Raw genomic sequence first — 25,391 nt, forward strand, 5'->3', positions numbered from 1 at the left:
TGACACCTGTGAAGCTCCAACATTTAGGCTTATCGGATTCTGACTTGTGCTGGCGTTGCCAGGTTGCCCAGGGGAACCATGCACACATATTTTGGGAATGCAGTATGATTAAAGATTTCTGGGAGGGAGTAAATTCAACACTTAAAAAGCTAAAACTAATTAAATCTAACCTACTAGCGGTCGAAGCCATTCTCTCATGCCCGACAAGCAACTTCAAACCTACTAGGCATGGTCTCCTACCCTTAATGCTCAGTGCTGCAAAACACTTGATAACCACCCACTGGAAGAGTGTGTCCCCTCCAACACTAGGTGAATGGTTTAACAAAATTGACCATATTTATAGACTGGAGGAACTATCGAGTTGGGAAGCGCATGCTCATGATCGTTTTGCTTCAAACTGGCTTCCATGGAGAAGATTTCGTTCAGCTGCTCCTTAATATTGCTACTAATGTCTTCTTAATAACGAGAATTTGTGCTACCGTACTGCTTGTTTTTTAGTGCTATAACCACGTGTACTTGAACTGTTATGTTCACTGCTCCCCCATCCCCCTTTTTCCCTATTTTGTCCCTTCTAACTATTATTCCTCAAACCATACCCCCCCCCCTCCTTTCCCAACCCTTCCTTCCTTACCCCCCACTTCCCTTTCCTCTCCTACTATTTTTCAAAGTTGGTGGCCTGGATTCGATTGCTGCCATTGTTAAAACAGTTATGTTTTATTTATTTACTTATTCTAACATTGCATGAATGTAATGTTTCCAGCTTCTACCTTAAATAAAGAATTTACAAAAAAAAAAAAAAAAAAAGAAAAAACAGCAACAAATATCAAAGAAGCACTTAGCTATGCAGAGCAGCAGGCCACAGGAATGATCCAGAGAAACACAAGTCCAACACTGGAACATTGACAGGAAGCATGAATCAAAGCATTAGGTGGGGTTAAGTAGAGAAGCACCTAACGACCTCACCAGATCACCTGAGGGAGGAAACTCAGAAGAAGCAGTAACAGTTTCCTCCACAAACGGAAGCTCACAGAGAGAATCAGCCGAAGTACCACTTGTGACCACAGGAGGGAGCTCTGCCACAGAATTCACAACAGTCTGCTGCTAGAACTCTGTGTGGCATTGACCTGGTCTCTAATCTGAGCTGCTGTTAACCTGCGATTTCTGAGGCTGTTGACTCAGATAAACTTATCCTCAGAAGCAGAGGTGAATCTTGGTCTTCCTTTCCTGGGGCGGTTCTCATGTGAGCCAGTTTCTTTGTAGTGCTTGATTTTTTTTGCAACTGCACTTGGGGACACTTTCAAAGTTTTCCCAATTTTTTGGAGTGCCTGACCTTCATTTCTTAAAGTAATGATGGCCACTTGTTTTTCTTTACTTAACTGCTTTTTTCTTGCAATAATACAAATTCTAACAATCTATTCAGTAGGACTATCAGCTGTGTATCCACCAGACTTCTGATCAACACAACTGATGGTCCCAACCCCATTTATAAGGCAAAAAATCCCACTTATTAAACCTGACAGGGCACACCTCTGAAGTCAAAACTATTTCCGGTGACTACCTCTTGAAGCTCATCAAGAGAATGCCAAGAGTGTGCAAAGCAGTCATCAAAGCAAAAGGTGGCTACTTTGAAGAACCTAGAATATAAGACATATTTTCAGTTGTCTCACACTTTTTTGTTAAGTATATAATTCCATATGTGTAAATTCATAGTTTTGATGCCTTCAGTGTGAATTTAGTTTTCATAGTCATGAAAATACAGAAAAATCTTTAAATGAGAAGGTGTGTCCAACCTTTTGGTCTGTACTGTACATCTAGAAACAACTGAAAATAACCAGTTCACTGCTCCAAGGGTCCTCCAAGTATTGAAGATTTTTGTCAATTGAAATGCCATGTCGCATGTTCATTTAGTATAAGTAAATCAATTTTATATGAATCAAATTTGCTTTGAATTCCCTCCAAAATTTGGATTCTACCAACCTAGTTAGAGCTAGACAGATGCACATATATCTGTTTGTTTAAAGATGAGCTTATGTACTCACCTTCTTCTAAGCCCTCCCCATAACTATCCAGCTGCCATACCTGCTCTGATTGTTCTACCTTCTTCTCCTTCAGAAGCTCTGAGGCTGCTGTTCTTTATTAGTCCCCATTCAGTAATGTAGGACTCCATATTAGTCATCGAAGCCAATGACTTGCTTCACACCTTGCATAATTCAACAAGGACTTGTAAAAAAGTAAAGCATCAAAGGCCAGGAACGAGAAAAAGATAGAAGACAAGAAATAAGACAGAGGAACCAATTATGTGCTTCATAGCCTACGTGGTGACAAGGAGCTTGGTGAAGAATGAAATCATATAATTTCTGGAACTAGAAGATGATATAAGAGAAGTTAGAGGAGTTAATGACTTGTTTGCATGCTATCTGATGGCATTGGGCTTAGCAAAAAATTACAGCACTGGAGGACCACAACGAGTAGACGATAGAACACATAGGAGCAGATCAGAGGATTGGTGGTGGTAGGAGACTTATGAGGAGGGCCGAGAAGAAGTGAGTTTAAGATTGTTTTTTCTAAAAATTCCCGGTGATTTGATTCTTCCTGAGTTTATTCAATATGAATTGAGTTTCCTGGCCAAGTTCTAGCGAATCTGCAAAATTTCAGTTTTGCTAGATTCACTCATCTCTATTGTCTATAGTAGCCATGCAGCTAACCAAATTATAACATGGTCCTGTGGAAGCAATCTCACAGGGTTGTATCATAATTGGTTACTACTACAATTATATGACATGAAGTCTCAATAGACTGGTGGCAAAAGAAGTTTTAGGGCTATTCATTACTACAATTGGGATCCCAACTACACTTGACTACCTAGAGCCATAGCAGATGTTAAATAGTTACTTGGTTCAGTTGAAAAAAGACACATGACCATCAACTGAGACCTAACATGGATTTCTTGACTGAAGTCTATATAGACAACCACAGTGTTTAGACCTTAACGGAAATCTGTCAGTAGGATCAATATTTCTAAACTGTCTACTTGGCCATGTACGTTAGAAAACCTTGAATAAAACAATACCTTGATATCTGTTGTCTTATTCCAGAGAAATCTAATTTTTTTTCTTAATATGTAAATGATTTGTTTAAGATGTATCCGACCAGACACAGATCTTCCTAAGAGAGTGAATCCAAAGCTTATTTTTAATTAAATGGGGCTCTGCAATGGGATCAGGAGAGCAGACGGTCAATAATTACATGTCTCACATTGGTAATGTTCTTTTTCATTTAAAATAATGTTTGAAGACAGATTCTCAGAGAGATCCATGTCTGGCCCTTAGATCTTAACAGCTCACTTACATATTAAGAAAAACAGGGGGTTTTCTGGAACAAGACATTGGATCGCAGATATCAAGGTATAATTTTAGTCAACTTTCTATGACCAACCTGCCCATATAGACGGCTTAGGAGGGTTGATCCTACTGACAGATTCCCTATAAAACAAAATCCATATCTATGCGTGATCACCTCCACCTGTTTTTAGGTGGGCAAGATCACTGGACAATCGAGGAGGGTTGAGGCACTGTAATTTAAAAAAATAGTGTAGAACTCAGAGCATATGTCTCTTGATCAAATCACACTGATCAGAAAGAGATGGCATATTTTAGTCATATGACCTCAGTAAATAACATTGAAAGAGGTTTTAAAAGGCACCAAATGATAAGCTGATCTCTTGATATACCACTTCAAGGACAACCAGTAATCAACTGTGGGGGAACCTGACAATAAGTGTTTAGTTTCCCAGCAGTGCGACCACAGGCAAAAGGAAGCATTACATGGTGTACACTCCCTGACAGAAGTAATGTCGCTTACCCATGTTATGTAGATAAAAGCTTATAACCTGACGTTAAATTCATCCATTGGTTGTATAAATTATTCTTTTGAAAGCTGAAACCCTCCGAAATGTGGTTTAGGTTAAGAAAATAAATTGGCATCAATGCAGAAATATTGATCAGTTAATGGACACAGAATGGTCAGATTTTGGCAAGACAAAAGTTTTGTCGCCCACAGAAAGTAATGTGATGTTCAAACAAATAATTAACTTAAAATATAAATATATGTTGCATAACATTGGTGAATGAAGTTGTGGTGCTATTAGAGTCATATACAATATTTTTGTGATTTCCATGAGCTTGAAGGACTGCATCCATGCGGTTCAACAATGATTCATACAATTGATTAATGAAATTATCAGGAATAGCAAAGAATGCAGTCTTACATGCCTCCCAGAGTTCATCTAGATTCTTGGTTTTGTCTTTCAAGCTTCCTCTTTCATCCTACCCCAAACATGCTCAATGATGTTCATTTCTGGTGACTGGGCTGGCCAGTCCTTGAGCACCTTGACCTTTTTTGCCTGGAGGAACTTAGTTGTAGAGATGGATGTATGAGATGGAGCACCATCCGGCTGCAGAATTTGACCCCTTTTATGATTTGGAATATAAGATGTAGCTAATACTTCTTGATATTTTAGGCTATTGATATTGCCTTCCACCTTGCAAATGTTTCGCACACCTCCATACTGAATGTAACCCCAGACCATGATCTTTCCACCACCAAATTTAACTGTTTTCTGGGCGTATTTTGGATCCATATAGGCTCCAGTAGGTCTCCTTCAGTATTCGCGGTGGCTGTGGTGTAAGTCTACTGAAGATTCATCAGAGAAATCCACCTTCTGCCACTTTTCCAGCATCCATTTGTTTAGCAGGCTGTGGGACTTTGCAAATGCCACACGGATTTTTATTTGCCTTTTGTTTAGTGCTGGCTTCTGGGCACTGATTCGACCATGGAGGCCATTTTGCGAAAGAATCCTACAAACTGTTCTAGTTGACAAAGGGACTTGAGATGACCAGGCCTGTTGGAGCTCTGCTTCAGTGGAAGAAGGGCTTGCCTTGGATTTTCTAACCAACAAACGTTCCTCCTGAGCAGTTGTCTTGCGGGGTCTGCCGGACCTGGGCTTGTCAAACACATCTCCAGTCTCTTCAAATCTTTTTTTAATTCTTTGTACTTGATGCTGAGACACATTATAGGTGCCAGCCACCTCTGCAGTGGATCTGGTCTTCAGCCTCTTGATAATCCAGGCTTTGGTCGCAGGGTGGATTTTTTGGCATGCTGTCAGAGCTCAAGTTGCAGTACAAGTGAAGGTCTGGGGTGCTGGTTTTCGTTTTATACACACACACTAATTAACCGATCATTTACTGAGCACTGGTGAGGATATAAACTAGGATTGGGTGGATTATATGATCAGGCGACAAAACTTTTGTCTTGCCAAAATCTAACCATTCTGTGTCCATTAACTGATCAAAATTTCTGCATTGATGCAAATTTATTTTCTTAACCTAAACCACATTTCGGAGGGTGTCAGCTTTCAAAAAAATAATTTATACAACCAATGGATGAATTTAACATCATGTTATAAGCTTTTATTTGCATAACGTGGATAAGAGATATAACGTTTGTCAGGGAGTGTAATTCTTTCCTTAATAGCTGAGGGTTACCCATTATTTACCTGGAACTTTCCAATACAATTTTTGAAAATGTGTTTTATCGATTTTTTTTTTTTACACCAATTAATAATTGTTGGAAAAAAAATGAATAATTTTGTGTAACAAGTGGTACATACAAGTTACTGGCTGATCCATCTTCATACATTCTCCCTCTAGGATTGATACATCATCTATGGCAATGTCGCCTTCAATACCAGGACCTCGAACTCCTTCAAAAATTATCTGAATTGAGAAAACATTTTGAGTCACAATATATGGCAGTATTTAAGACAATATAGGTAAATTGGGGTAAAATGTTAGAAAATCTTCATCTAGATAGATGGACATATAAGTATAGATAGACAAATGAAAATATAATATTTGAGATGGATATGAATTATTTTGATTATTTTAAACCCTTAAAACTCATTAAAAAATGTATGCTTTCTATTACGTATTATTATAGATGATCAAAAAACTTCATGGCACTCTGGTCCAGCGGACATGTTGGTAGTCCGTGGCCACCAGAATAGAGACCTATGACTCTCCTCCTATCTTCCGGGATCCCCTACGCCTCTTCTGTGTCAGTGACAATGGACTAATGATGTCCCATGAATCATTTTGATCTTCTATATATTCTAAGATCTACTTTTAACCATTAACTGAGGATGTTTAGGAGCCCCACCTAGCCAAATATTTCCCGAAAATGAATTATTAAAGGGAATAATACGACATTTCTTTGAGAAACCAAAATAAAGCATAGCTCCCAGTACTGAGCACTGTAATAAAGCCAAAATAACAATTTGGCAAGAAGAGGGAACAACCTGTTCTATCCTCAGATTTAACGGTTTCCTCAACCATTTTGACATTATGCATTTTATATTTCAAAACTGCTTAAAATGATTCTTACCAATTTGCCAATTATCCTTCTACAGAGATTAGAGTGTATTGTGCTGTGCTGTAAAGAACTGTAAAGACCTCGATTGATAAATCTACCTAAAACTTTGGCTTAATAGACTAAGATTTTTTGGAATTTTGTTGATAGACCCAATCTGTTTTTGTAATTAATCTTCAATTTGCCATCCTCTTGTGTTTTCACCTGGTTATATTTGGTTGCAAAAATATGTGTTTTTTTTAAGCGGAGACCATCAGCTAGCAGTCTAGATGGTATTAATGGTTCTCCATAGGTAACTTCTGGTGTATTTAGGATATGGTAAGGACAGCATAACAAGGGGACTGGAGTTGGGTCTTCTTGTGAAACAATGCAGGAATAATGGTAGCAGGCACATCCCAGCCCTCATATCGGTGGAGGTTCTGCTGCCATAATCAAAGATTCTAATATTATAAATTCTCAAGGGACCCTGGAGGTTAAATGGTTTGTGCCAAAGTTGGAATTTATCCCCTGTTCAATGGAGACTTCACAATAGCTGGGAGTCTGACTGCTAGGACCTCAATTATTCCAGAGAATGAAACTCTGAAAGGCCTAGTCTGACTGGAGAGAATATCTAACATGTGCAAGTCCACTCCATTCATTCTCTACGGGACTGCCCGATAAACTTGAGAGCTGTGCTTCCTCAGAGCCCTGTTCTTGGGATTGGTAAAGGTTAGACTAAAGAGGCTGAGAAGTTATCCATAATTTCCAAACTTGGAACAAACCCTTTAAACCAACAACCACAAAAAAAAGACAATGATCTCATTATAAGTATTTTTTAGCACTGACTACATGATGGACCATTAAGTTACTCATGTGGATTCTTTAATAATTCTTTAACATTGAGACCCTTGAACCCTACTGTTTGACTGATATCCATTGCCATTGAATGTGCATGACCGTCACCTACCTGAAATGAAGCTGTTGGGTGTATATTAATACGAGCTTGATGCCACTGCTCTCCTTTATTTCCACTGGCCGACCAGATTTGGATTTCTGTGCTGGTTTGCCCTTTGAGTCGAAGGAATATGTTCAAGCTTCCTAAGAAATTCAGAAACAAAATGGCATGTTCAAACATAAAATTGTAGGAGTTTAGCTGTTATTGAGTGTTTTAGTTTACCATGGTGCCATGGTACAGAACCAAACATTCTTGAAGGTTAAAATAAAGGTCCAGTGTTTTTTTTAGAAAGATAAAATATCTTGAAATAACACAAAAACATAAAATTTACCTCTAAATATAATTGAGCTCTCCTCGAAATGTAAGAAATCAGTCCATGGAGGTAGCCACCAGATAAGTCACAACAAGTGTAAGTGTGCATCAAACAACAAGCACAAGTATGATTCACACAACAAGTGCAAGCGCTCTTCACAGAAAAAGTGCAGGCGTGCATCACAAAACAATCGCAGACACTCTTCACACAAGCACAGTCTCCCTTCAGACAACAAGCGCAGGCATCCTTCACATGACAAGAGAAGTTGCATTTCACACAAGCGCAGATGTGCTTCAAACCAGATTTGCTACTTGCCTATAATTCACATTGACTTATAGGGTGATGAACTCCAATATGTGGCACTACAGAGGCAACTCTGTTACTTTTGGAAGAAGGCTAATTTGCATTTCTTTTTCCCCCAAGAAGCACTATCAATAAAAATGAGAAAATCTGGCTGAATTTCAAATTCAGAAGATTTGCTCAAATTTAGCTAGGAAATTTGAAGACATTTATTATTCACTGATGTCCTTACAAGTGCAAAAGCATAATTAATAAAAGTATGGACTATTTGGCGTTTCTAGCACTGACCAGACCTCAGAATGCCACATAATGTTACATGAGGTCTTTGTCGCGCAATGTCATGATGTCATAAAGTCTTGTCAGCACTGGAGGCGCCAAAGAGCACTGAAGAGTGAGTAGAGCTAGAGAAAGCTGTGCTGCCTGTTTTTTTTTTTTAATTTTAGTTTCTTTACCCATTCTCAACCCAAATCAAGATTCTGATATATTCAGGGCTATATTTGCCACTAGGCACTTGAGGGCACGTGCCTAAGGCGGGAAGATGCGGGGGCGGCACCTAAGAATGTTTTTTTTCTTTTTTTTTTTAGTCCAGCAGTGCATTCGTGAAGACGGGGCAGTCAGTACATGTGGTGCTAGTGCCGACTCTCCCTATTCCCTGGTAAGTCCACTTACCAGGGGTGGGGCTGAGGTGGAATGGCAGCGCCCAGTCTCCCAACCTGGCTGGGACACACATTGCTTGCCTGGCCTGAGACTCGCAGCAGCAGAGCAGTACACAGTAAGTAAGCCTGATCTCCCTCATGCCCGCGCGCTGCCTGCGGTATGGCTCTGTCAGTGACTCTCCACTTCCCTCAGACTCCTCAGGCTCGTTTCTGCCTGAAGGCTGGAGCACAGACATCAGCAGCAGCACTGGCAATGTTTGCACCCAGTCCCAGATAGAGTGGATGGGGTGGGGGGTGTAATATATCTCTGCCTCTGGTCTAGTCTGCACATTATGGGGATCTGCACATGATGGATGGAGGGGGGGTCTGCACATGATGGATAGAGGGGGCATCTGCACATGATGGATGGAGGGGGTCTGCAAATGATGTATGGAGGGGGGACCTGTACATGATGGATGGATGGGGATCTGTATATGATGGATGGAGGGGAATCTGCACATGATGGGGGTCGGCACATGATGGATGGAGGGGGAGATCTGCACATGATGGATGGAGGGGGGATCTGCACATGATGGATGGAGAGGGAAATCTGCACATGATGGATGGAGGGAGGGATCTGCACATGATGGATGGAGGGGGGATCTGCACATGATGGATGGAGGGGGGATCTGCACATGATGGATGGAGGGGGATCTGCACATGTTGGAGGGGGATGGCTGCAAATGATGGAGGGGCTGCAAATGATGGAGGGGGGCTGCAAGTGATGTAAGGGAGGGGAGATGGGGGCTGCACATGAATGGAAGGGGACTGCAAATTATGAAGTGAAGGGGAAATGGGGGACTGCAAATGATGAAGTGAGGGGGAGGACGACAGCAAATGAAGTGAGGGGGACTGCAAATGATGAAGTGAGGGACAGCGGACAGCAATTCAATTGAAGGTGGGGGATGGGGAGAGCAAATGAGGAACTGGGGAGAGCAAATAATGATGAATTTTGAGGGTGGTGGGAGTAAATGATGTATTGAATGTAGGGGGAGAGCAGTTGATAATGAATAGAGGGTGGGGGTGGGAGAGAGGGAGAAGACATGACAATGAATTATGTGGGAAGGAGCCTGTAAATATAATTAATCGGGGGAGCGGGAGGCACATAGTGGGGGGCGTTGAGGATGCAGTGACTTCTAATAAATTGAGGGAAAGAGTACAGGGGCTAAATAATCTATATATTAAGTGGGGAAAATGGCTATTTATAGTTGGTTTGGTCGTGTTGGTGGATTAATAATAACTAATTATATATTAATAGTGGGTGCACGTCTGTATTCAGATGTCTAGTGTAGTAGAAGAAAGGGAAAAAGTGGGGAATGTGATCTGGAAGCGGGGCTCTAGGTAACTATGTGTTATTTTATGCAAAGACAAGTCCTGGTTGGAAGAAATTATGGCGGTCTGCGCTGCATGAAAAAGAACAGCAAAGATGAAGGACTTCAGCTAGAGACATCACTGGTGAGTCAGTGTGTTACCTGTATACTGACACTATACACTCTATTACCTGTTCATTGACACTAAATACAGAGCTCCTGTGTATAATATCACTGGTGATCACTGTATTACCTATACACTATCATTATATGCAGAGCTCCTGTGTATAAGGGCATTAGTGTTGTGTTTTTTCTTTTTATTAATGATGAGTATTGTAGTATTCAGTCACTATGTGCTGGTAGTTTGTGATCTGGTTATGGTGTGGCGGTATTTCTCCCTGTATGTGGTATTATTTGGTCACTGTGTGATGGTAATATGTGATCTGGTCATGGAATGGAGGTATTTGTTCCTTGTATGGGGTATTATTCCGTCACTATGTGGTGGTAATATGTTGTCTGGTCATAGTGTGATGGTTTTTCTCTCTTGCATGTGGTATTAATGGTTATTCTACTCATTCCTCTAAAAATAAATAAAAATATACCTAAAAAGAGTACTGGATATTTTAAGAAATGTTTAATAGGTTAGAGTAGAGTAGGGCCCAACCAAAAGAGCCTACCTTGTTTTAGTGGCGGCTTTAAAATTCTTTTGGCCAAAACAAAAGCTGCTAGCTATGTATGTGATCTGCTGTCTGCTGAGAACTGTTAATATCAGATTGGTGAGGACGTGGTGCAGAAGATGAATTTTTCCAAGAGCGGGTGTTGGGCCTGTGGAAGGCTTGAGAGTGTGGAGGCGGAACTGGGGTGGAGTCTGGGCGGAGTCCCAAGGGGGCCCCGAAATTTTGCCCGTAAGGGGCCCCAAAATTCCTAGCAGCAGTCCTGCACGCACTGTCACTGCAGTTCTGTGAAGGCTGACCCCTTGTGTTGGCTCTGTTCCACCAGTGTCGACTCTCAGGTTTATGGGACATTAACTGAAAGTGAGATCTATGGCTGCCACTCATTTTCTCTTTATTACTTAGCCGTACAAACACGGGGACAGTGACAGTATATTTATTTAAAGGCAGTCTGTATGCAGGATTTCACCCCTCAAACCTTTTATATGTGCATGTAGCTCTTTCAAATAAATACCTTTATATGGTCAGTTCCTTTCTCTGTTATTCAGAAATCAGTATTTCAATTGATATATAAATAATGCCTAACGACTATGGTGGATCTTAACCCTCTATCACTCCGGCTCTATTTCCCACAGAGTGCCACCTTTTTTTGCTTCACTGACAGCCTCTATGCTGCGTTTCTTTCTGGAAGAGCTGTAAGTCGATCAGGAAGAGGTGGCACTGAGCGAGTTTAGAGCTGGAGTAACAGATCTACTCTCTCAATTGCATATGTATGCAAATCGATTTCAGATGAATGGACTGAACACATGTAAAAATATTGCTGGAATTGTCTTTGAAAGAGCTCCATGGGCATATACATAGATTTGGCCTCATTCATTCCCGATGAGACAAGAAAAACACTGATAGCAGCTTTTTTTTCCCGTTGCTGCAAGTACCGCATTTGCTGGATCGCGGCAAAACCGCAAAAGATGCACATGTCCTTATAGCAGAAGGGAATGAATGAGGCCGAACGCAGTTTTGCCGTAAGTGATCCGTTGCGCGGCAGATGCGGAAAAACTGCCAAATCTGCTGCAAATGGCAAAAATTGCTTAAGTGAAAGTAGCCTAAGTCACTGCCGACAGTGTCTGCATTAGTCATGTTCCCAATGGGTGAGGCAGCATAAAATGTGCCTAGGGCAGCATAAACTCTAAATACGGCCCTGGATATATTGGAAATTTTTGTGAAATTTGAAGCAAATCAACTTCCTCATCTCTAATTGCCTGGCCCATAAGGGTGTTCACAAGGAGATCCCTTAGACCTGGACATATAAAGTGTTTTTTAAAATAATTGCAACATGACACACACAAATAATAACATTCTAGGAGGTGAGAAAGGACTGTTTTAGACTTATATGTAAATGGTTTGTCCAGAACTGAAATATTCATGACTTACTTTTATCGATCAGCTAATACCTTTCACGTGAAGTGCAAAGTGTAAGAAAACAATACACAACAGCTCCCTACACCATGTAGTGGTCATTTTAGTGTACTGCAGCTCAGCCAGATTGAAATTGATCTTAAATAGAGATGATGAAATTTATAAAAAATCATTTATGGCAGATTACACTTCCAATTCGTTTTGTTCTGAATAAAATTCAAAATAACTGGGAATCGATGTTTACTACATTCCGAGATCTCGCCAAATCCTAAAGCAAGATCAATGGAGCAATGCAAAACTTCAGGAGCCCTATTAACCTATGAGTGAGTGACTGGTAATAGAACACTATACACCTCATATAATGGTCTATTTTACAAATACAGAAGCAGAAAAGTGTCTTTCCTTAATGAATACAATGCACTCGCTGGATATTATATGGAAGGGTGAAGTTATTAGGAAATGGGGACTGCTAAAAAGAACATTTTTCAGGGTGTTTAGAAAGTAGAGCCGATGTGAATAAGACTGGCTCAAAAGAATGAGACCCACACAGAAGTGTGACATGAATCGGTAGGCCGTACTTCCTCATTAAAACTCCTATTGAGATGAGAAAAGTTTGGTCAAGCATGTCAAAGAACATAACAATATCATAACCTGATTGACACTGTTACACGCTTTGTAGCTCTAATATGCTACAAAAAGACGTGCTGGTTCAATTAGATTGAGAAAAAGGCTAAGAAAGTGCAAGTCATAAAATGGAGTACAATAGAGGTGAGCGAATTTCTTTGATGTGTAACGAATTTGTGTCGAAGTTTAGGAAATTCACAGTACCCAGCCTAATTAAAAAGTGTGATATTTCATTTGTGTGAAACGTCAAAAAAATTCTCGAAGTTATGTCGGACAAAGTACGCATCAGTCAGAGGAAGATCAGGCGTGGACACACTGGCTTCCCCTAATGCCTTGTTGTAGCTATCACTTGGTATAACAGTCAATAAAAAAAAAAATAACATAGCCTGTTTAAAAGCTAAGGCAAGGAAAGCAGCAGCCACTAAGTGGTGAATCTCGGTTAGTGAGAGGATGTCATAGCTCACCGATTAACAATAAAAATTGGGAGAGGCAGCCAAAAAGCACTAAAAAAAATCATAGAGATCATGTGTAACAGGACAGCAGTGAAGAACAACCACCATCAGTTTACCCATAGCTATATATTTTGTGCTCACTTTGACATTACTAAGGCTGTGTTTGTGTTAAAGTTTTTCAATGGGTTAGATACAATCCTAGGAGGCCTCAGAGTCACACACATGTTTTTAAGGCAATTGGTGATTTTGTAATATTTGCAATTCCAATTACATTTTTCCGAAAAATTGGACAACGCTGGAAAATTTGAAATTCAGAAGATTTGGTCATTACTAGAGTACAGTATTAAAAAAAAAGCTTTTTTTTCAAAACAGCTCCCCACATATCCATATCGGGTATTGCAGCTCATTTCCACTGAATGACTTTGAGCTGCAATACTCTGCATGATCCAGGGACAGGGGTGGGGTTGTTTTAGGAAGAAGAGACCATGTTTTTCTGATCCGATGTAATAATTGTAACTGTTCTAGCTTTGTTAAAGCACCACACCAGTGTTTTCTACTGCACTATTGGAATGGTGCCTTAAATGTAATTTCCCTGCCCCATCTCATGCTCATCTGCTGGAGAAAAGTGACCTGCCGGCAGCTCCAGTGTTTCATGGAGCACGCGGAGGTCACTTTTCAATTAAAGTCTATGAAAGCCTCATTCTGGCTCTCTAAGGCTGGTTTCACACTTGCGTAGCGCAGAGCTGTGGAGGGCTGCGTACTTCCTCCGTTAAGCCCCGCCCACTGCCGTACCTCATCCATTCAGCTTTGCCTACATCTGCATGCATTCTGTGTGCCTATCTTTAACATTGGGTATGCAGGCCATGCGGATGCGTCCGCATGCGTCGTTTTGATGCTGCGCCGAACTGCGTCGAATGCAACATGTTAGGATTTTGTTGTGGTCGGTGCAGTGCCAAAACAACGCATGCAGATGCCTCCGCATACATCCGCATGGCCTGCGTACCAATTGTTAAAGATAGGTATGAACGACGCATACCGAAGTAGGCGGAGCTGAAGGAAGAGGCACAACAGTGGGCAGGGCTTAACCGAGGAAGTCCGCAGCCCTGTCCTACTCAAATGTGAAACCAGCCATAGAGCTTGTGATGTAGCTTCTGAATTCCGGTCACTCAAAAGCTATGTTCACTGCGGGATTGGAGCAGTAACGAAAAATGGTAAAAGCACCAGAGGGTGGGTATATGACCGGGGGTAGGGGACTTACATTTAAAGTGCCACTCCAGTGCTGAAAAACAAATGCTGGAATGTGCTTTATATGATAGGTTGATGATCAAATATACTGTACATTGGTACCTGCTTGTAAATATCAAATCTTTATTTTTTTTTTATTGAAATGATTGACCATGTGATGCTTTAAAAGGTTTGTCCGAGGTTAGAAAAACATGGCTGCCTTATCTCTAAAACAGCACCACCACTGTCTAGATGTTGTGTGAGGAATTGTAGCTTTGCAGACATTACTTTTTCAAAGTTCAAAAAGGTTCCTTTGTAGTCTCTCTAGGTAGTACAAGAGGGTGTGCAAATACACCAATATGGCCACCCCAATTTTACATATTGCAGAAGATTAGGTATGGCCATTCAGGTTTCTACCTAATGCCTTGCAGCTAATGCCTTAGTGCCCTAAAGCCGTGCATTGTATGGTACAGCTCAGTCATTTGTGAGTGACTATCATTTCTGCATAAAAGCAGAGGTAGGGAATGCAGGAGCCATATTGTGGTGAATCAGATAGTTATAGGAAATCACAGCTTAGCTAAAGAGATAGGACAAACTTGATGGGGGTGGTGAAGGGCAGGGGTTTAGGATTTCTGTTTCAAGTAATTAGGCATTAGGCATAAAATGGGGTTTCTAACCCCTTTTAAATGGATGACTTTGCCCTGTTAACTTCTCAAACATAGAAAGAAGTAATGCTTACCACTAAAATCCCAATACTCTACAGTTCAGTCATTTCAATACTCTCTGTTGGGGCCAGAAGTGATGACATCCCGACCCCCAGTCGCATTGCATTTTTGTCATTAACTAGACTAAGCTGTCAGGTGACATGTGATTAGGATTAATGATGAGTGAACGTGCTCGGATAAGGTGTAATCCGAGCATTCTCAGGTGTTAAATAAGTATCTTCGACATGCTTGAAAAATATGTTTGAATCCCTGCTCCTGCATGTCTCACAGCTGTTTGACAGCCGCATCACATGCAGGGTTGCCTGTCTGTAAGATATTCCCTGCGTGCGTTTCGACTGTCGAACAGCCGCGAGACATGCATGCGTAGGAGCTCAAACATATTTCTCGATCACGCCAAAGTCACTCGGTTAGCACCTGAGCATGCTCGGATTACACCTTATCTGAGCACATTCACTCATCACTAGTCAGGATGTTATCACTTCTGGTCCTGGCAGAGAGCATTAGAGTGACAGCGTTAGAGCAAAGAGAGATTCTAGATCGAAGTGTTGCTTATTTCTTATAAAGCATGACTTCCCTCTGTTCACGAGGACCCTTTTCACGAGGACCCTGTTCACGAGGACCCTTTTCACGAGGACCCTGTTCACGAGGACCCTTTTAAAGATGACCTATCGCATGTCATGAATATGTATATATTTTAACTTGGTGTAACCACCGCCGTTCTCCTGAATCTGTAGATGTTTTTCTTTTTCCTCCTGCGCCTCTCCGTTCCTGAGATATGAACTTCTCTTTTCTGTATATAAAGCTAGTCTTTTAGCCAATTGGGTGTAGTCCTCCAGAAGAAGACATCTACAGAGAAGTGATGAGGACCACACCCCCTTGGCTAACAGGACTAGATTTATATGCAGTAAAGAAGCCACCATATCTCAGGAACAGAGGCGCAGGAACAAAAGAAAAGCAACATCGGTTTAGGAGTACAGCGGCATTTACACTTAGTAAAAAATTACGTATTTTAGGCATGCAACAGGCTCACTTTAAATACCATTTTAACCACCATATAAATAATATTATATGAACTGTTTGTTTGATTAAGCCACAGAAAGTAAACCTGAGAATGGATAGGAACTCCAGTTTATTTATCTATGAACTAAGAGAACTTGTCTTGAAAGCCACGCGGCCCAACAAAAGGAAAAAAAATCTGAAACCATTGATCATCAATGAAGGATCAGGGACAAACATATTGACAAGACGCAGGTTGAGAATTTCACTGAATCTAAATCTTCGTTTCACTGATTCAGGTGTGAAGTGATCGATCAAGAAGAGAGATGGATGCGAATTGATCAGGAGCTCTAGCAGCAACAAGAGACTGATTGCGTACATACACAGACAGTAAACAGGATTAATGGCCGTTCTCTGGGTGTTTTACTGTGGCTAAAATCTCTGCCGTTCCACATGCTGGGTTTTAAAAAAAGGCCAGTAACTTTCTTTTGTTTTATTGCCAAGTTTCTCAGCACACTTTCTTTTTATAAATGGCCTCACCTAATGAGGTATCACCTAGGGCTTGGTATCGAAGACACAAGAACTTTGTCCTCGACACAACTCGCGTATCCTGGTGGCCGCAACTTACAGATTATTAGTAGGGGTGAGCGGACCCGTGAAGTTTGTGCTCTGATACCCAACATAAACTTTATTCCAAAGTTCGGTTTGGGTACCGGACTTCCCCGGAACAACGAACATTGCAACGGCAGAAGTCCATGGTTGGTGATTAGCACCCAACACTAACTGTCCGGTACAAACCCCAAACTTTTATGTTCGGGTTCACGCATCTCTATTAGGATTAGGATTCTACCAATTCCACATATTTTCTTGCAAGTTTTCAAAACATTGGAAAATATTAATATTTTTAGCATAGTTTAGGAAAGTAGGCTTTCCTTTTTGTTAGGCCTCATGCAATCTATAGGATTTGTTTTATACAGGAAGGTTTTTTCTGTCTTAAGTACTGTTATTTCAGCAATATATTAGGGCTCATATGGTAAAGTTATCTGTGCACTGTATAGAAGTAGAGTATACCACACAGCGCATCATCATATATAAGGCTGAACTTGAAGTATTTCATTTTTTCTATATTATATTTATATTTGATTATTTTTGTAGTATTTTTGTAACACTTTTGAATACTTTTGATTTATCTCGGATAAATTGCATCAGAAAAAATTAAGCTCCGACTGGTGTTCACAGGTGGAAATGGGCTTTGATATACTTTTAGTTGTGAGTTTGATTGTTAATAATAGATAGTGAGAAAAATATTATTAATTTTATATATATAAATGTAAAAGTAATATAAATGTAAAAATAGAAGAGGGCAGGTTCACTTTAAAATGCAAATACAATACGTAAAATCCACTAATAAATGGAGAGTCCTCAGAACAATATAAATGGGAGAGATTGCTTTCCGAGCCACAACAAAGCTCCCGCTGTTATCAAGGGGAGCTGTAATCATCACAAGTATATTTTGCCATTTAGCAAAGTGCTAATGAATCTTATAATTAATTGCACTAGTTGTCTGGCACAACAATACACTGTAAATATGCCCACAGCATTTTAGTAGCTAGGCATGAATGATCTACCATCGTTAACTTGAGTGCAACCAACTAGTTGTGATTAGTGATGAGCAAGTATGCTCATTACTCGAGTTTCTCCGAGCATTGCCTAATAAACATGCAATCCCTGCTTGTGTTCAGGCTGTCTAACAGCCGCAAATCATGCAGCTGTGTCAACACAAACTAAATCTCCGAGCATGCCGAAATACTCGGAGACCACCATGCTCGGAGAAACTTGAGTAACGAGCACACTCGCTCATCACTAGCTGTGATAAGTAATCTATTCTGACAGACTTAATCATGCCAATATCTGGGGTGGGGTGACGTTCCATTTTTTCGCAACTCTTTTTCACTTTTTTTTCCACTAGACATGACCATATTGTTCAATATGTAGGTCCCGATATCCAAGAATTTATTTTCGGCTTCAACGGTAACGTGTCCAATTTCTGAAATACCAGCAGGACACCAGATGTAACTGGGCTTCATTTGGCTACATGCAAGTGGGCATTACAGCAATACATCAAACTTTTTGTATCATATGGAAACACTGAGGTTATGAGTGAGTCATGGCATCATGGCAATTTTACCATGACATGCTAGATTGCTCCATGTCTCTGTACAGTTCTAGCCTTTGTGAAATCTCATGATGGTGATACAGTAGATTCCAACCGGTCATTGGTGATTTACCATTGTAGTAGTAGATGCCCATGTGCTACATCGTTATCCCAAATGGCATAGAGTGCCAAGGATCAATTTAAAAGCAAAGTAGCCAATCTGAGTAAACTGCACTTGTTACTCATTTGGTCATCCATGAGGCATTGGTCATGGTTCAGAGAAGATTGAAGGTAACCATCCAACATTCATTAAAATCCAGCTTTTGCTATTCCGGAACATAATTCTCTCAGGGAGCACTGAATTTGCAGCTATGCCACATTTTTCCATAGGTTGTGGACGACCAAATGTTGCTTTGTATCCGGAGCTTTAAAATTGGCATACCCAAGTTCAGTCCTGCCAAAACCAAATCATGGTCAATCAAGAATATTCTCATGTTCACTAGTCAAAGTGGTTCCCATCTAATCAAATAACAAAGTGTTAACATCAACATCAAAATCAAGTTTTTTCAGGGGGAAAGCCAATGGAAAAGGGAAACAAAAATATGGTTTCACTTCTTGTTGGAAATTTCCCTAAGGATATTATTAAAGTTTTAACATGATCGAACAATGAGAATGTTTGTGTTCAGCATAATTTTATATAGATATCATCTGAAGTATGACTTACCTATATGTCTTCCATACATATGGTAGAAAAAACTAAAACAATAAGCAGTATTGCTGGACCCATATGGATTTTTCTGTGCAATGTTAAAGACTGGGCTAATTAGTCGGGCTTTTTCTCCATCCTCTCGGGGGCGAGATGTCTCTATGTACATGTAGAAGCCTACAGAATAAAAATGCATTTGGAATCTGTAGAGCTTTATGAAAACATTAAAAAATATATATATTTGTAAGTGATAGATACTAAAAAGGATAAGCTATTCCTGGCCATTTCCAAAATATCAGTCGAAGGACAAGAGAAGTATTTTGTATTAAGATAGGGAAAACATACCTTGTTTGGATCCACCGGCATCTGTGGTGGGCCCTGTGTTTGGTGTATACCTAGTATCTCTTGTGCCAGCACTTTGTTTTGTCCAGTCAAAAATATCGCTGTCATCCTGGGTGAATAAGCAGATGTTACCATCTTCAAATCCACAGTGAAACTCACCTGTAAGAAATCCAGAGATTTAATATTTAGCAGAAGTGTCCAAAAAATTGACATAGTCATACTTGAATATCACTGCAGTTGGTTGAAATGTTTGTCTCCAAATGCTACACGAACCCATTTGGTAATGTGTTTTTTTCTTAAGTCTAAAAGGAATGGAAAGTAATTTATTTTGTGATATTACATTACTTTATGTATTATCCAAGGAGTCATGAATAAAGGATCATGGCTAAAACTATGACTGTCCAAATCGAAAAATCCATATCAGCTGAAACATTATGATTTCATGCCTATTGGTAGGGCTGGAGAAGGACACCAGGATCCTCCAATAGATCATGTCTTTGAAACAATAATGACCCTCTACTAGACAGTACCACCACATATCCTCCATTGGATCTTGGTTTTGATGCAATAATGGGCATCTCCTGGACAGGTCCAACAGAGAATCCCCCAGTGGTTCCTGGTTTTGACACAATTATGTCCATCTACTGGATGGACCCAAGGGAGGATACTACAATAGGTCTTGGATTTGACACAATAATGGACTTCTAGTGCAAAGTCCAATTAGAGAATCATCCAATGAGTCCTGTTTTTTACAAAATAGTAGCCCTCCCTCCAGGACAAGTTCACAAGATAATCCAATGTGTCTTGGTTTTGGTACATTAATAGACAACTATTGGACAAATTCACCAGAGAATTATCCAATGGGTCTTGATTTTAACAGAATAATGTCCATATCCCACTCTAGAAGATTGTCTACTGGGTATTGATTTTGACATAATGGTGGACCTGTCCAGTAGAAAATCATTAGAGAAGCATCTAATTGGTTCTTATTTTGACACAATGATTGGCTTCTACTAGAACAGGTTTATAAGCACTCAGCAGAACACAGTCCCATTTGGAGCTAACAATACCAAGACACTTGCCTCTAAGGTCTACTTTTCATGGGTTGAATCCCAAATGTCCAAGAAGTCCACAACATATAGGCAATCTATTGCCTTACAATCTGTTCCGTTTTTTTTCTGCTGAGCACCATTGGACTTAACGCTCCGCTTGTTTCTGTTTTTTACTGGACTTTGTTAGAGATTTTCTATGGAGAATTCATACCAAAAACTTGGGATGTGGTAACATGGTACTCAGTAAGGGCCATAGGGGCCATATGTTAAATACTAAATGGGCCTTCCTCCACTCTTTCGGTCATTCTTCCCTCTTTTTTAGGCCGGCGTCACACTAGCGAGTTTTACGGACGTAAGAGCGCATAAAATACATCCGTAAAACACGCCTAACAAACGTCCCAATTATTCTCTATGCCCCTGCTCCTATCTGTCGTATTTTACTGATCAGTATTATACGGCTTTCTACGGCCGTAGAAAATCGCAGCATGCTGCGTTTGTCACCGTATTGCGCAAAAAAAATGCCAATGAAAGTCTATGGAAGCCAGAAAAATACGGATTACACACGGACCAGCAGTGTGACTTGCGAGAAATACGCAGCGGTGTTAGAGAGAAAAGCCGGCAATTCAGTGCGGTGTACAGTAAAATCACACTGACAGCTTACAGTAGAATAGGTAGAATAAATGGGTACACATAGAATAGGTATATATATATATGTCAGTGAGACACATATATGTATATATATTAATATTTCATACAGCGCGAGATAGCTTTAAGGCCGGTAATTCAATTGCCGGCTTTTGCCATCTCCTTCCTAAACGCGACATGATATGAGACATGGTTTACATACAGTAAACCATCTCATATCACCTTTTTTTTGCATATTCCACACTACTAATGTTAGTAGTGTGTATGTGCAAAATTTGGGCGCTCTAGCTAGTAAATTAAAGGGTTAAATGGCGGAAAAAATTGGCGTGGGCTCCCGCGCAATTTTCTCCACCAGAGTAGTACAGCCAGTGACTGAGGGCAGATATTAATAGCCTGGAGAGGGTCCATGGTTATTGGCCCCCCCCTGGCTATAAACATCTGCCCCCAGCCACCCCAGAAAAGGCACATCTGGAAGATGCGCCTATTCTGGCACTTGGCCACTCTCTTCTCATTCCCGTGTAGCGGTAGGATATGGGGTAATGAAGGGTTAATGCCACCTTGCTATTGTAAGGTGACATTAAGCCAAATTAATAATGGAGAGGCGTCAACTATGACACCTATCCATTATTAATCCAATAGTAGTAAAGGGTTAAAAAAACACAAACACATTATTTAAAAGTATTTTGATGAAATAAAAACAATGAAATAAAAACAAAGGTTGTTGTAATATTTTATTCTATGCTCAATCCATCTGAAGACCCTCGCTCTGTAACAAAGAAAAAATAATAAACCAACAATATACATACCTTCCGAAGATCTGTAACATCCCACGATGTAAATGCATCTGAAGGGGTTAAAATATTTCACAGCCAGGAGCTCTGCTAATGCAGCGGTGCTCGTGGCTGCAAAACCCCAGCGAATGAAGGTAATGTAGGTCAATGACCTATATTTACCTTCATTTGCGGTGATGCACCCCCTGCTGGTTGTTCCTCGAGCGTGGGAACTTTCCTAGAAAGCTCCCAGGCTCAAGCTCATATGAGCATATGAGGACAACCAGCAGAGGGCGCCTCACCGCAAATGAAGGTAAATATAGGTCATTGAGCTACTTTACCTTCATTCCGCGGGGTTTTGCAGCCACGAGCACCGCTGCATTAGCAGAGCTCCTGGCTGTAAAATAATTTAACCCCTTCAGATGGATTTACATCGTGGGACGTTACAGATCTTCGGAAGGTATGTATATTGTTGGTTTATTATTTTTTCTTTGTTACAGAGCGAGGGTCTTCAGGTGGATTGAGCGTAGAATAAAATATTACAACAACTTTTGTTTTTATTTCATTTAAATACTTTTAAATAATGTGTTTGTGTTTTTTTTAACCCTTTACTACTATTGGATTAATAATGGATAGGTGTCATAATTGACGCCTCTCCATTATTAATTTGGCTTAATGTCACCTTACAATAGCAAGGTGGCATTAACCCTTCATTACCCCGTATCCCACCGCTACACGGGAATGGGAAGAGAGTAGCCAAGTGCCAGAATAGGCGCATCTTCCAGATGTGCCTTTTCTGGGGTGGCTGGGGGCAGATGTTTTTAGCCAAGGGGGAGCCAATAACCATGGACCCTCTCCAGGCTATTAATATCTGCCCTCAGTCACTGGCTTTACTACTCAGGCGGAGAAAATTGCGCGGGAGCCCACGCCAATTTTTTCCGCCATTTAACCCTTTAATTTAATAGCTAGAACGGCCAAATTTTGCATATACACACTACTAACAGTAGTGTGGAATATGCAAAAAAAAGAGGGATATGAGATGATTTACTGTATGTAAACCATGTCACATATCATATCGGGTTTAGAAAGGAGATAGCAAAAGCCGGCAATTGAATTACCGGCTTTTAAGCCATCTCACGCTGTATGAAATATTAATATATATACATATATGTGTCTACTGACATATATATATGTATATATACCTATTCTATTATATATATATATATATATATATATATATATATATATATATACATATAGACAGTATATATGTTTTCTTGTTTTTTTTTACACATGGATCCCTTGTATAGCCGAATGTCGGTTTTGCAAGCCTGCGAGAAAAACATGCAGTACGGATGCCATACGGATTACATACGGAGGATGCCATGCGCAAAATACGCTGACACACCCTGCCTACGGAGGAGCTACGGACCACTATTTTGGGGACTTTTCAGCGTATTACGGCCGTAATATACGGACCGTATTGTCTTACGCCGAGTGTGACGCCGGGCTTACACTCACAGAAGCACCATAGAAACTGCACAGTATTACACAACCCATTCAGTGTAATGGTTGAATCTTGCTTAATGGCTCCTTTGTCCATGCAGGACCCCCACGGCGTTGTTGACGGAGGCGGATATTTTCATGAGTTGCCATTAAATGATCTGTTTGTATGAGTAACACATCACTGGCAGCAAAAAATATCTAACAGGCATTTAGTAATGCACACATCGTAGCCGTTAATGGTGTTTCTTCTTTCTGTACACACAGGTCAGTTCATTTTCTTTTAGGTAATTATTGTTTTCCTATAGGGGGTCTACAAGAAGACAAAAACATTGTTGCCTATTCTGCTTGATATAAACCCTTCAATGCTGGAGCGTGCAATTATTTCAGTCACATACAAACAATTATCAATTTATTTCTGTCTCTCGGACTGATGGAAATGGAAGTCTGCTGGTAGGTAGTAATCTTTTTTCTATGCATATTTATATATTGCGTGTGATCCTGACAGTGGCCTCCAGCAGGTGACATCGGAGGGGGCTTTAATGAAGGAATCCTCTGGGCCGTTCTGCATCTCAGATATTTTATTGACATGATAGATGAATCATATCATCTTCTTTACATTCGGATAACAAAAGGTCAGGCTCTCAGCTGGTCTGTGACCCCATAAAACTGCAAATAATCCCGAGCTCAGCATGAACTAAGGAAAGATTAATAATGGCTTTATATGCTTAAGGATGTTTGTAGCCGATAGTAACATTCGCCTAGGTACAGATTTATGCTATAGCGTTTACAATACTACAGTTCCTATAGAAATCCTCTTAACTCCTTGAAAATGCAGTCATTTTTCATTTTGCGCTTTAGTTTTTTTTCCCTTGCCATAACTTTTTTATTTTTCCATCCATATTGTCGTATGAGGTCTTATTTGTAAGCAAGACGAGTTGTAGTTTTGAATGACACCATTCACTTTACCATTTATCATAATGATAAGTGGAGGAGAAAAAAATTACCAATAAGGTGAAATGCTAAAAAACAGCAATTCTGACGTCTTTTTTTTGTGTTTTGTTTTTATGGCACTAATTGCAGGGTTAAATTGATCTGGTAACATGACTCTTCACGTCAGTGCGATTACGGCAATAAAAAATTTGAACAGCCTTTTTTTTATAATTTAGTGGCTTAATAAGATTCTGGACTTTGTAAAAATAAATAGGCTTGTATTGCTATTTTTCAAGACCTCCTAGGTTTTTTTTCTCTGTTGTTGGTGATGTATGACAGCTTTTTTTTTTGCACGCTGAGCTGTTTTTATGGTGCAATTTGTAGTTTACATGACATCTTGAATTTTGGGGGTTTTTTTTTGCTGTGGGTGGCTACGGAAAAAAACGTTAATTTTGACATTTTGCTTCAGTTACTTTTCAGTGCTTGATGAATAACCCAGCTGGCAACCACACTGTACACAGCAAGTTCAGAGCCCGAATCAACTCCTTAGTGCGCAGTTAGACGGCTGTATAAATCGGAGAGATATGTGAATGCAGTGAATGGACTAGCCGGCCGCTCCCCCCGACATGAGCACAACAGCTGCAAAGAATGCATGGAGCTGTAATTTCCCGGGTCAGGAGAGCCACCAGCCAGTCATCGCACTGTGTTCACATATTGCTCTGATTTATATGGCCAATTGACAGTTCCCTTATAGTGATATTGCTCTTCTGTGGTACATTTATACTTCACAGTTGCGAGGGCTTGAACGTTAATTGGCAAAATTTTTACATAAAGACTTCTACTGTTAGCAATAATGGCCACCTTGGAATACCCCTTCCAATAGGGAGGTTTTCTAGGATCCACCTCAATATCTCCAATGACTGGCAGACTAAATGGTCCAATTTTAATGTGTGCAAAGGTACAGTGCCATACATACTGGTGTGGATATGTCTGGTATTACCCTAAGCATCATCCACTGATGTCCTTTTATATCAAATTATGGTCAGATGGCCTATCTTAAAGGGTAATTGACATTTCTTCTTATGGTCGAGACTGGAATAACTGCTTCCAGGTCATAGCCACGCGATGCAGGGTTACAAAAACAGATCGGCATAGCTGCACTATGCTGTTTACATAACTCCCATAGGGATGAATAGTTG

At 40.3% G+C, this 25,391-nt stretch overlaps 1 protein-coding gene across 2 annotated transcripts in view; it reads right to left on the minus strand.

The window, feature by feature from the left end:
- MDGA2 (MAM domain containing glycosylphosphatidylinositol anchor 2) overlaps positions 1-25,391 on the minus strand; it is a 1,083,460-nt gene that overhangs the window by 15,876 nt on the left and 1,042,193 nt on the right. For both annotated transcript variants that reach the window (XM_069735022.1, XM_069735014.1), the window contains exons 13-16: positions 19,293-19,448; positions 18,966-19,124; positions 7,373-7,503; positions 5,669-5,774 (exon numbers count right to left, since the gene is read on the minus strand). In XM_069735022.1, the coding sequence (XP_069591123.1) occupies positions 5,669-5,774; positions 7,373-7,503; positions 18,966-19,124; positions 19,293-19,448 (552 nt within the window). The remainder of the gene's footprint in view (positions 1-5,668; positions 5,775-7,372; positions 7,504-18,965; positions 19,125-19,292; positions 19,449-25,391) is intronic.

The sequence above is a fragment of the Ranitomeya imitator genome, chromosome 1, assembly GCF_032444005.1.
Source record: "Ranitomeya imitator isolate aRanImi1 chromosome 1, aRanImi1.pri, whole genome shotgun sequence".
Lineage (NCBI taxonomy): Eukaryota > Metazoa > Chordata > Amphibia > Anura > Dendrobatidae > Ranitomeya > Ranitomeya imitator.